The following is a 14122-nucleotide window of genomic DNA, read 5'->3' as shown; positions in this document are numbered from 1 at the left end:
CCCTCTTAAAAACTTGGGTGCCCTTGAACCCAAACCCAAATTCTAAACTTGGGCTATATAAACTTCACACCTTACTTTGGAGCTAATTTCTCATTCACCCGGAAACGGATTTGAGAAAATAAGTATATCACGTTGATCTCCTTACGGAGAAGAACATGTTCGTCTATAGATCCGCAAGAAATTTTTAGTGGGACCTATTCAAAATTTCACCTAAAGTTTATGTTTTGTATGCTCCATTTCCAACAGCTTAGTAGTCAATATAGATGACAAACAAGAATAGCAACATAATTCCTATTAATTGCTCGCTTTGGAACAGAGATCCGAAAAACTAAAGATAATACAACATACAAATGTAATAGTAATGACTAGGAAATATAAGATGAATTATATATATATATATATATATATATATATATATATGCAAATGTACTAATAGAAGACAAAATGTCCAAATGGAAGCATGGCATTTACATTGCTGAAACTTTGGCCTATTCTTCGCATCTCCGATAAATCTGAAACCAGCCATTGTTAAATTTCAATTTTTTTTCTACTGCCAAACTTCACAAGACTGTAAATCCTAGATAAAAAACAATTCACAGGTAGATGGAACTAATTTTTTCAGTTAAGCAATATTCTTCTGTCTACACTTTAAGATCTTTGAATTTCATCTACGTATAATCTATAAATGCTATATTTGTCTATTTACGAGAGAGAGATCATTTGAAATGAACATCATATAGCGGCAACAAATACTACACACAACGACAGCAATAATATATCAGAAACAAGGGAACAAGTAATGGTAAGCCTCTGGCCCTTGTTCCTTACAGTGAATAGCTCAGCCAATATTATTATTATTATTATTATTATATAAAATAATTTATAAAAAAAAGAAGCAAACAAGTGAATAAAAAGGCAACATTAGTTCTTTGTCTATTTGAAGAGAGTGTAATCACATTGATAGTCTCTTTACTTACAAATATATATTGTACACAAATTTCTTTTCCCCACCTCAGAAACACTTGTTAGTGTGTTTTTGACTCTATCTCACGGAAGTCCAGGGACACAGGCTTTCATGTCACTATGTAAATTTATTCCTGATAGGAGAAATAATTGGAGACATATTTCTTTCCTTTATATACAGGCAAATTATACCGTAAACAACATATCAAAATTAATGTTTAACCAGCATGGCCTCCAGTCTTCTTTTCCTTGCAGCATGTTTTAGTTTCTCCATTGCAACAAGTCCAACTTGTCGAACTCTTTCCCTGGACAATCCTATCCTGAAGGATCAAAGACAATAATGAAATTAGAACTAGCAACTTTCAGAGAATAAGGAGAACTATTTCCATAAGCAAGCAGGACATATCAATGAAGCACATTCAAAGTAATGCGTGATCTAGTCTGAATGAAAAGCCAAGAGCAATCCCTCTTCATATCAGTGAAAAATTAATTTTTTAGTATGAAGCACAAGCACTACTTCATCCGGAATTTAAACCCTGCTACTGTCTTTTTGGGCATGTGGCAGTGTTATATAAGTGAAATTTTGCATTTTTCCTTTCTGTTCTTTATTATTATTATTATTTTTCTAAGGGTGGGAAAGGAATAAGTCTGCTACAATAGAGTGGAAACTGTTTGATCCGCCACCTTGAGAATATCGTGCATGATAGTTTCATAATGACTACTACAAGCAGATATATGTAGCGATGTGGAGTCCCCACCTTCTACTTATATCCTCCCAAGTAAGACATTCATTGTCCAGACCATAGTAAAGACGTATAATATCTTTCTCCCGTTCCCTTAACGTTGAATTAATGAGCTTGTTTACTTCATCCTGCAAAATGAATAAATGTTGCTGTCAGTTCTTCTTAACGAGTCAAAGAATGAAATCAACATTGAATGTTTTGTGTTAGTTTAGGAAAAGGAACAAGAACAAAACCTTGAAATCAAAATCAAAATGGCATATAAAACCGTGTTATTACCTTGTTGAAAAGTGTGTATTTTTGCCATGTCAACTATAAACATATCAAACCAAATCCAGATCTGATCATTCCAAACCCCTAAACCTCAACTAAATTATAAACTATAGTCAAGTAATTATTTTAACTATAGTAGAAACTACGGGAGTAGGTGAGTGGAGAACAAGTAAACCCTATACATGGAAATTCCATATATGGTAATGAGGGGTAGGGGACAACTCATACAATACTATACAACACGTGTGACAACTCATACAATACTAACTCTACACATGTGACAACTCATACAATACTATACAACGTGACAACTCATACAATACTGTACAACACTCCCCCTCAAGCTGGAGAGTAAATGTTAATAACTCCCAGCTTGCTACATATGGAATCAATAGAGTTCTTGGGAAGTGCCTTAGTAAAGATGTCTGCCAGCTGTCTACCAGATGGAACAAAAGGTGTAACAATCTCATTTGAGTCAACTTTAGATTGAATGAAATGGCAATCTACTTCAATGTGTTTAGTCCTCTCATGGTAGACGAGATTGCTAGCAATATGAATAGCTACCTAATTGTCACAATGAAGAGGAATTGGATACTGGACTGAAATCCCAAGTTCCTGTAAAAGAGTTTTAAACCAAGTAAGTTCATAGGCAGTGTGTGCCATGACACGATACTCTGCTTCAGCACTGGAACGAGCCACAACTGACTGTTTCTTACTCCTCCAAGTTACTAGATTTCCTCCTATGAAGGTGCAGTAACCCATGGTGGACCGTCGATCAGAAGGAGAACCGGCCCAATCTGCATCTGTGTATCCCTCAATCCGAAGATGTCCAGAAGATCGATAAAACAAACCATGTCCCAGAGCACCCTTGAGATACTTCAAGATGCGTACAACTGCCTCCATGTGAGGTACCCGAGGACTGGTCATAAACTGACTCACAACACTGACTGCATAGGAGATATTTGGACGAGTGATTGTGAGGTAAAAAAGTTTACCCACAAGTCTCCGATATATCTCTGGATCATCGAGTGGGTCACCATCATCCACCTTAAGTTTTACATTAGTCTCCATTGGTGTAGCTACAGGTTTCGAACCAAGATATCTAGTATCCTATAAGAGATCAAAAGTATACTTCCGCTAAGATAGACTAATGCCTTGCTTCAACCAAGCCACCTCAATTCCTAGAAAATGCCTAAGTTTACCCAAATCCTTAGTAAGGAAACTAGAACTCAAGTGAGAATTAGAACTTGTATCTCATCTTTGTCACTGCCGGTGATAATGATATCATCTACATACATCACAAGAATCACAATACCACGTTTTGTTTTCTTAAAAAAGAGAGAGTTTTCTTATGACCAGCCTGGCTTCTAGTCATACTATGAGCTACCACTGCTTTACTGAACTTATCAAACCATACACGAGGGGACTGTTTGAGGCCATATATAGACTTCTTGAGATGACACACACTTCCCCTTATACTCAAACTCGGGTGGTTGAGTCATAGAGACTGTTTCAGTAAGGTCACCGTGCAGAAAGGCATTTTTAACATCAAGTTGATGAAGTGGCAAGTCTATATTAGCTGCAAAAGAGATTATCACACGAACATAATTCAGTTTGGCCACAGAAGAGAACGTCGCAGTATAATCAAGGCCATAAGTCTGAGTGTAGCCTTTAGCAACAATTCGAGCTTTGAGACAGTCAACAATACCACCAAGCTTCTGTTTAACAGTAAAAACCCAACGACAACCAACAAACTGAGTATCAGCAGGCTTAGGAACAAGGTTCTAAGTATGATTCAATTTTAAAGTGTTTATTTCTTCTTCCATAGCTTTCCTCCACCCTGGATGAGAAAGTGCCTCCCTGTAGAACTTAGGAAGAGCAATAGAGGATAATGACAAAGAAAAAGCTTGAAAGGAGGAGGAAAATTTATTATACGATACAAAATTGGAGATAGGGTGATTGGTATAGGACCGTTTACCTTTCCGAACAACAATAGGTTGATCAAGATCAGAGTCCGCAGAGATGGAAGAATCTCCGGGCGTTGAAGCAACCGGTGGAAGTGGCAAGACTGGGTTTACTACTTCAATGTTGGAACATGATTAATTACTCTTTTTCAACGATGAGCAGAGACACGAAGAGCTGGTGGGACGTCAGAATCAAAAACTGGAGTTAGAAGAATAGACTCTTGAAGACTGCCTTCCTGGGAATAATAAGGGACATTCTCAAAGAAAGTTACATCTGCACACATAAATTGTTTACGAAGAGTTGGATTGTAACATTCATATCCCTTTGAAGTGCAAGAATAACTTAAGAAAATACATTTGTGAGCACGAGGATCAAGTTTGTCTCATCCCGGACTTAGATTATAAACAAAACAGACACACTTAAACACCTTTGGAGGAATGGAAAAATGGTTTTTGTCAGAAAACATCATTTGGAAGGGAAGGACCCTAGAAGGCATGCGGTTTAAAAGATAAGTAACAACCAGAAATGCATCTGCCCAAAAATGTTTTAGAACATGCATTTGAATTATTAAGGCACAAGCGATAGCTAGGAGTGGGCCATTCTTCCGTTCAACAACTCCATGTTGTTGCGGGGTATCAACACAAGATGTTTGATGGATAATGCCCCTTGACTCAAGAAACTTTTGAAAAACATTAAGTTTATATTCAAGGGCATTGTCAGTTCTAAGAACAAGTAATTTTGCATCAAATTGATTTTGAATTTCAGCATTGTGAAGTTTACACTGTAACAAGAGAGAGAGCAGATGGAGAGAGGCACAGCCACTGTATATTTTCTTCATTTGTTCAACCCTAAACATAAAAGGATAACTATACAATACAAGAAAGGCCTATTTGCATAATGGCCACAAACCCTATATCTAAATACAATCTGACCCCAACATAAATATATATTTACATATAAATATTCTAACACTCCCCCTCAAGCTAGAGAATATAGATCATATAATCCCAGCTTGGAACAAATCGCTTTTAACCGATTATAACGAAGAGCCTTAGTAAACATATCAGCTAATTGATCTTCAGACTTCACAAATGCAGTAGAAATGTTCCCGCTCAATATTTTATCTCGAGTGAAGTGACAATCAACTTCAATATGCTTGGTTCTTTCATGAAATATTGGATTGGATGCAATGTGAACAGCTGCTTGGTTATCACAGAACAATGGAATAGGAGTCTTGACTATTAACCCAAGTTCCTCAAGAAAGTGTTGTATCCACGTTAACTCACTAGAGGTATGGGCCATCGCCCTGTACTCTGCTTCAGCGCTAGACCGTGCTACCACTATTTGCTTTTTACTTTTCCATGTAACAAGATTTCCACCAACAAATGTGCAGTAGCCTATAGTAGATCTCCTATCAGAGGGAGAACCAGCCCAATCAGCATTTGTGAAACCTTCTACCCTAAGATGTCCATTTGGTTTATATAGCAACCCAAAACTTGGAGCTTGCTTGAGGTATCGGATAATCCGAAGAACTGCATTCCAATGTGGCATCCTAGGAGATCCCATAAACTGACTTACAACACTAACTACATATGAGATATTCGGTCGAGTGATAGTGAGATAAATTAATTTCCCAACAAGCCGTCGATATCTGCCAGAATCATCAAATAGAGCACCCTCATCTGACAAGAGTTTTGTATTTGGATCCATAGGAGCATCAACAGGTTGACCACCCAACATACCTGTTTCTTCTAATAAATCCAACACATATTTTCTTTAGGATAAACTTATACCTTCCGTGGATCTAGCAACTTCAATACCCAAGAAATATCTGAGTTAACCCAAGTCTTTAGTGTGGAACTGATTTTGTATAAACAACTTCAATTTAACAATACCTTCAGAATCATCACCTGTGATCACAATTTCATCTATATATACCACAAGGAAAATGAAACCAGCTTTAGTGCGCTGGTGAAACAACGAATGATCTATCTAACATCTCTTAAGACCAAATGCTAATGCTGCCGCAGAGAACTTTCCAAACCAAGCCCTTGGAGACTGCTTCAATCCATACAAGGCCTTCCTAAGGCGACAAACGGTATGACGATACTCCCCCTGAGCAACAAACCCAAGTGGTTGCTCTATATAAACTTCTTCAACTAAGTCGCCATGTAAGAAAGCATTTTTAACATCTAATTGAAACAACGGCCAATTACGATTAACAGCAATGGAAATAAGGACCCGTATAGAAGAAATTTTTGCAACAGGGAAAAAGTCTCATCATAATCAACACCATAAGTCTGGGCGTACCCCTTTGCAACAAGACGAGCTTTCAAACGCTCAATAGAACCATCGTGGAGATATTTGACAATGTAGACCCACTTACAACCGACCGGTTTGGAACCAGGAGGTAAGGGAACAAGATCCCATGTCCCATTATGATGAAGAGCATCCATTTCATCGATCATGGCTTGTCGCCTACCAGGATGAGAAAGAGCATCCTGCAAAGTCTTGGGAACAAGTATAGCAGCCAATTTGGATAAAAAACAAGATAAAGTGGGTGAAACATGATTATATGAGACAAAGTTAGAAATAGGATGTGCAGTAACACAAGATCGAATACCTTTGCGTTAGGCAATAGGATCATCAGCAGCAACAGGAGCCTCAATAGAAGTAGACAATTAGGGGGCTGCTACTCGTGGTCGTCTACTATACACTTGAAGTGGCGGTGGCACTAGAAGAGGTTGTGGTGTGACAGACTCTAATGAAGTAGACACAACCGGTAGCGGAAGCAACAATGCCGTATCAAAAGATAAACCATGGGCAGAGAAATAAGGAGTGTCCTCAAAAAAGGTAACATCCATACACACAAAAGCACGACGAGTGTTAGGGTCCCAACATTTATAACCTTTTTAAGTCCGAGAGTACCCAATAAAGACACACTTAATGGCACGAGGAGACAATTTATCAGTGCCAGGACATAAGATGTGAGCAAAGCACACACACCCAAAAACACGAGGAGTAAATGCAAATAACGATCGAGTAGGAAAAACAACAGAATAAGGGCATTTCCAATTAAGAACGGAAGATGGCATACGATTAACTAAATAGCAAGCAGTTAAAACTGCATCGCCCCAAAATCGCTTTGGAAGATGCAAACGGATCATTAAAGTCCGAGCTATTTCAATTAAATGCCTATTTTTCCGTTCTGCTACGCCATTTTGTTGAGGAGTATAAGAGCAAGAAGTTTGGTGCAAAATACCACGAGACTCACAAAATGTAGAAATAGCACCTTTGACATATTCCATAGCATTATCAGATTGTAAAATTTTTATAACACATCCAAACTGGACCTCAATTTCTTTAAAAAATAATTGGAATATGGGAAAAAGTTCAGACCGGTCTTTCATTAAAAAGAGCCAAGTCATCCTTGAATGGTCATCCACAAAGGTAACAAAATATGAAAAATCTGAATTACTAACATGACATACAGGGCCCCAAATGTCAGTATATACCAATTCAAATAAAGAAGACCGGCGATTAGCAATACGAGGAGGAAAAGACACTCTATGGTGCTTACCCAATTGACACGATTCACAGTTTAAAGAAGACACCAACTTAAGAAAAAGGCAAGGCAGACTTTAAGTATTTCAAGGAGGGATGACCTAACCGATAATGCCACTGGTGTACAAAATCCTGTAAATGGAGTGCCACCTCACTAGTAGCCACCTCACTAGTAGACAACTAACAATCCAAGTAATAGAGGCCATTCTGTTTACGGCCGCCACCAATTGTCTTCTTCGTTTTGAGGTCCTGAGAGACACAAAAGGAAGGATAAAAGGTCACAGAACAATTAAGTGCTTGAGTCAATTGACTCACAGATAATAAATTAAAAAGGAAATTGTGGAACCAATTGAACAGAAGATAATGAGAGGGAAGTAGTAAGTTTAACAGTGCCCTAACCAATAATGGGACGTGTTTTACCATCTACCAAAGTAACAAAGGATGTGGAGCTAGACTTATGGAAATTAGAAAGTAGAGACTCATTACTCGTTAGATGAATAGAGGCCCTAGAGTCAAGAACCCAAGGGGAGGATGAACTCTGGGCATCTGAAAAACATGTAATATGACCCGACTGGGCAAAGGTAGCAAAATCAGAATAGTCTAACATGATGAACCGAAAAAAAAAACTTACTGTTCCAAGAGAAACAAAGGGGAAAAAAAAAAACTTCAGTACCAAAGAAAGCAGAATAGCATAGACCCGGATCTAAAACGGGTCGGATTTGAAACGGGTCTCTGCAAACCTGGTTTTAGTAAACCAAGGTTGGGATAGCTTCACACCTATAGCCAAACAAGTCTACAAATCCGGTTTATATAAACTTGGATTAGGATAGATATCCTGGTTTGGGATAGCTCCACACCTATGACCAAACACGTCTCTTCTTCTCCGCAATCAGCGCCGACGAGAACAGAAATCTGCTACCGACACTAAACTTAAGCAACAAAGGTTCGCGACTGAAGAATCGAGGTTACTACACCCTAGCCCTTGCAGCGGCAACGGCAAGCCAACAAAAACAACGATGATGGAACCTCTGTTTTGACAGCCAAGGCAGTCTCAACCAACGACATGAGCTTCAGATCTGAGAACAACAGACCAGAGGCGCTGACCACAACACTAGCTTCAGATCTCCAGCTCTGAACAGAACGACGAACAGAGCTCCTGCGAAGAACAGATTCAATCTCTTTCTCTCTTATTTCCGGTGCTGATCAGAGACTATCTCTTTCTCTCTCGATTTTGATTTGTACAAGAACACACAGATGCAACAGAAGCACTAATTTGAGAACTAGCAACCACCAAGAAAGAACTGCTCTGATACCATATGAAGTTTACACTGTAATAAGAGAGAGAGCAGATGGAAAGAGGCGCAGCCACTGCATATTTTCTTCATTTATTCAACCCTAAACATAAAATGGTAAATATACAATACAAGAAAGGCCTATTTGCATAACGGCCACAAACCCTATATCTAAATACAATCTGACCCCAACATAAATATATATTTACATATAAATATTCTAACAAGCATAAAAGGATTGAAAAATAGAGAATACTTGAGATCTATCTTTAAGAATATAAACCCAAGTTAACGTGAATAATCATCAATAAATGACACAAAATAAAAGATGAGATGGGTTACCTGTCATGTGATCGGATGCCCCTGAATCAATGATCCAAGGTGTAGAAGATGAAGCATTGAGACACGTATTACCTAAAGTAAGGATAGTAGCGGTGGAGGAGGGCTGATTTGCACGCTCACGCTTTACCAGATAATCATATTCGGCTTTGGAGAGAACTACTTGTTTATTCGCAGGAGTGGGAATAGTCTCCTCCGAAACCAAAGCTTGATTAGCCCAAGTTGGCTTGCCATGAAGAGCACAACAGAAGTCAACAAAGTGATTGTTTCGGCCACAATGAATACACTTCTTGCTGCCGCGACCCCCTCTGCCGCCACGAGAACCACGACCTAGGTTGGAAAGACCTCTGCCCCCTCGTCCTCCACGAAAAGTATCATGTCGCTCAGGAGGAACAACAAGAGCAGAGTGGTTATCCTTCTCAATCACAGGGGCATGAATAGGTGCTCTTCAAACTCGAGCAAAAGTCTCACTTGCTGTGGCTATCTCCTTGTCAGACAAAATCTGCAAACTGATCGGAGCGAGTTCGGATTTAAGTCCAAATAAAAAATTTGACACCCGAAACACCTCCCTACGCCGTTTTTGTTGTTCTATATCTATAGTCAATGGTTGGTAGACATTCAATTCTTCCCACATGCCCTTCAGTTCTGAGTAATAATCTTCAACAGAACGATCTCCTGGAGATTAAAAATATCATGATACAACCGATAAATATACTTTTCTGAAGAATACATGTCCCTAAGATTTTCCCAGATATCTTTGGAAGATTCTAGGAATGACACGTTGTTGAAGATCTCAGGCTCCAAGCAGTTCCATTACCAAGTCATAATCTGAGTATATTCTTTCTCCCAAGCCTCAATAATCTTTTCATCACTGGAGGGTTAATTTAAGATAGGACAGTTTCCCTCGAGCCTGTAAGAATACCTTTACGGCTCAAGACCATTGAAGGTAGCTCAAGCCTTTCAATTTGGTGCTTGTGATTGACCCAAGACGATGGGATGCCTTAGTATCCATCACAAGAGCTGCTAAACAAAGGAGATATAGTAGCGAGCAGCAGCCGAGATAAGAGAACCAAGATCTAGCCGATATGAACCCGAGAGAAATTATCGAGGAGAGAGCCGAGAAGGGATCCAAGAGAGATTGCCGAGACGAGAACTAAGATCACTAAGGAGAGATCACCGAGAAGAGATTGCCGAGAGAAAGGCGAGATGGAATCAAGAATGGAGAGTCTGAATAAGACCTAAAAAAAATTTAAAGAGGGATCGATTTTCGCTTTGATACCATGTTGAAAGAGAGAGAATATACGAAAACGTTTATGTTATTGAGTGAGTAATACAATAATACAATGGTGTTTATATAGGAGAAGCTACGGGAATAGGTGAGTGGAGAAGAAGTAAACCCCATACATGGTAATTCTATACATGGTAATGAGGGGTGTGACAACTCATACAATACTATACAACACGTGTGACAACTCATACAATAATAACTGTACACGTGTGACAACTCATACAATACTGTACAACGTGACAACTCATACAATACTGTACAACGTGACAACTCACATAATACTGTATAACACAAGAATTAAAACATTCTTTAGAATTCTTTCTCATTTCAAAATACCAACACCTAAATTTAAGTATTTTAGTAGGTTGACTCAGTTATAACTGGATTGACTTTAGGTTTGCATTTTCTGAATTGGACTGTGATTGGGTGTAACTATTTTTTACATCCAACCAACCCCGACCTGTCAGAAAATTGTGTGGGACATTCATCATAGTTATCCTCAAGATTCATTCCGGCAATGAATAAAGGCCAAAATTGTTTTGAGAACTCTAAATATATTTTCTCTTTTCTGTAAGCTAAATATCTTAACCATAGTACCTAAACCATCTCTTTGAAAAAGCAAACAAAATGGAGAATGTCTTGATTCTGTCTTCGATGAAAGCCTATTACCTTTGGTTAGCACATAAAACATAATTTAGATAAAAGGAAATCTTTAAGGCATAAGGCACATGTCTCAAGTCAGCCTCGTCCCTTAAGGTATAAGCCCTTAATGACTCAGCATCAAATATTATGACTTGATGTGTATGTGTTTTTCTTGAGCCTTGCCCTCAAGGTGAAGGGGGGAAGAAAAAAGTCTGAAAACTTCAAACCACATGCACATTTGAATAATTACGATCATATAAATTTGGTAGTTTTCAACAAGATACTACTTTTAGTCATCGGTTGACACGTACCATATTGCCTATTAGTAGTCCTTTGGTACATTAATTACTGCTACTCAAAGAATCTTATTCAAATATTAATTTCACATTTAACTATTTTGTTGCCTTATTCTTATTACCTTGAGTGCCCACTCATCTACACCGTTCCATGGGTTGTTCTCAAGGCGATTATCTGCAATGTACTGGATAGACAAAAATAGAAGTTAATAAAAAAAATTAAAAAATAATAATTGTTGAAAGAAAAATAAAAGTTGAAGAGAGAAATTAAAACATGAAGAACACAAGGATATATGTGGTTCAGCCACTAGAGCTTACATCCACGACACAAAGCCCGACGGGCTACATCTCTTTCATTACATTCCCTCTTAATTTTGTTTACAATAACCACCTCTATAGGTGAATTGGGGAAGACTTGTAATAAAGGAATTACACATAAAGTCAAATATAAATATGACAACAACTTGTTACCCAAGTATAGCAACATTAACATTCTGTTAAGGAGTGATTTAAGGGCTTAAATCACTCCTATAATTATTCTCCAACAATAATAATAAAATAAAATTTTAAAAACCAGGATAGAGGTATGCTATGATAATAATAAAAATTTAAACACTGAAAAATTTTCCAAGACAAAATGAGAGAATCAAGTTGCTACAGTTACACCTACACTATGAAGTGTTACTCCAGGAAGGCCATTTAGAGAGGGAAATGCTTCCCTATCAAGTGAGAAGACCTTGCTGATTGCCTGTAAATAGATTTTTTATATTAAGCATGGGGACAACATAGGTAAATTAGTGGAACAATATCGAACTCTCAAACATTTTGTACCTCTGTAGCATTCTTAACTTTCTTTTGGGACATGTTGAGGCATTCTGCAATTTTCTGAAACACAAAAGTATTAATAGAAATCAATAACAAATTAAGAAACTACTTCATGGTACAGAAGAAAATTATAAATCAAGCATCTTGACTTAATTTTGATCTACCACATAAATAAAAATCAAGCATCTTGATTAAGCATTACAAGTTTATAATTATTTGGATTAAGCATGTTATCTTACATTTCCGTAAGTGAACGTGACATGCAGAGCATGAAATTGATCTCATTAAATCACATTACAATCAACCAGACTTACATCAATTGATGGAGATATTCCTTTCTCTTCTAGTCTGCTCTTTGCATTCCGGATTAAACTTAATCTTTCATGCATATGGGTAGGCAATCTTAAGGTTCTCGAATTCTCAACTAATGCTCTTGAAACACCCTGTCATGATAGACAAATACAACAGTAATAAGTTTCACATGTTAATACAAGCAAGAGATGTCCAACACATTCATTCTCTATTTAGAATGGTAAGGGGCCTAGAACTGCTGCGTTAAATCCCAAAGACATCCAAAAACAGGAAGCAGAAATTTTCCTTTTTCTCTAAAGTTGATGCAATTCAGGCTGCTTTATACACTTTCAACAACTTAAAAGCACAAGAATAAATGGAGAAGAAATATGAAGTACGGTATGAAATAAAACAAATATAAGAATGATTTTTAGGTAAATGAATTAGATTTGCTATATATCGTTCTCTCTCTGTCTCAATCACTCATTCTCCTCTTATCTCTCCATTTCTATTTCTCCATCAGAGACTTAGAGGACTGGAGAAGCACCACTCTCTCTGTGCTGAATAACTATTACCACCTAAATCTGGTATTCTTCGAGCACCAAACCTAAATTCCTTTGAGGAACTCTCTCTCTCTCTCTCTCTCTCTCTCTCTCTGTGTGCTTATATCCCAGCAAGGAATTATCTTCCTCCTTATTTTGAAGAATCCGAGCCTATATGATATCATTACTTTGGGTATTGGAGCCTATTTTTTTGCACTTACTATAAACGCCTATTTAACGTATTTTCCCATTTCACTAAAAGTATTCATCTTTGTCTTTAATCATCACTTCTAACATACACTATGAGATCAAAGACTTTGTGAAGACAACATGGATTTCTGGAGACAATCATCAACACTGTGGGTTCTTGTGAATTATTAGGAAAGAATAGATAATACAAGTAGGAAAACAATAAGGTATGGTAGAGACTGAAGCTGACTAAAAAGTCCATTGGATTAGAGCCTAAAATTAGATGAGGTGTTCTCTTGAAGCCCCAATTAAGTGTAGGATGAAGGTTTATCTATAGTCAAAGATAGGCAAGGCTGTGCTTATGCCAACTCGGCAGTCTGGTCTGGTCATTTATGCTCGTCTCTATTTCCAAAATAGTAGGACGTTTCCACTTGCATTGTGCTTGTCAAGTTAGGGAAAAATAAGGGGAGCATTTTGGCTATATGATTAGGAAATATCGATCCCAAAGGTGGCTGAAGAAACAAGCTTCCCTATTAAACCTTCACCGTGGTGCAGCGGATTTCTCCCATGTGTTAGAGGGCAGTCCCTATGACGATGGCTTTGTATGTCTGACGTGCCTCATCTATATAGTTGCCATATTATCAAGGCATATATCACCTACGAGTCAAGTATTGTCTCTTTCTCTTAGATTTAGGTTACAAACCTCAAAAGAAGGTGTGCTGTTGTGGCCCGAATATTGTTTCGGCGACCCGGTTTCGACCCGATGAATGGGATTTGTGTGGGCCCAAGCTAGGGTTTGGGGCTGAAACTTGAGAAGTAAAGCAGATGGACAGTGCAAAGCAGTTTTCCAAGATTCAATTATCAGAGATGAGAAAGAGAAGGGGTCAGGAGGTGAGGTGGAACCTAGAGCAAA

General features: G+C 38.0%; 1 protein-coding gene across 2 annotated transcripts in view; it reads right to left on the bottom strand.

The window, feature by feature from the left end:
- Positions 1 to 904: 904 nt before the first annotated feature.
- The window catches only part of LOC132268302 (RNA polymerase sigma factor sigA), a 29459-nt gene continuing 16241 nt past the window's right edge, over positions 905 to 14122 (bottom strand). The window contains exons 5-10 of one of the 2 annotated variants that reach the window (XM_059769135.1): positions 12502 to 12630; positions 12194 to 12247; positions 12033 to 12110; positions 11485 to 11547; positions 1722 to 1834; positions 905 to 1283 (exon numbers count right to left, since the gene is read on the bottom strand). In XM_059769135.1, the coding sequence (XP_059625118.1) occupies positions 1175 to 1283; positions 1722 to 1834; positions 11485 to 11547; positions 12033 to 12110; positions 12194 to 12247; positions 12502 to 12630 (546 nt within the window). In that variant the 3' untranslated portion in view covers positions 905 to 1174. The remainder of the gene's footprint in view (positions 1284 to 1721; positions 1835 to 11484; positions 11548 to 12032; positions 12111 to 12193; positions 12248 to 12501; positions 12631 to 14122) is intronic. The other variant, XM_059769136.1, reaches the window with a different exon arrangement.

Source organism: Cornus florida, unplaced genomic scaffold (genome assembly GCF_030987335.1).
Source record: "Cornus florida cultivar Cherokee Brave unplaced genomic scaffold, ASM3098733v1 CherokeeBrave_3.0.0_Hap2_Chr08, whole genome shotgun sequence".
Lineage (NCBI taxonomy): Eukaryota > Viridiplantae > Streptophyta > Magnoliopsida > Cornales > Cornaceae > Cornus > Cornus florida.
Note: the sequence above shows the minus strand (reverse complement) of the source record. Positions and strands in the feature narration are given on the sequence as shown.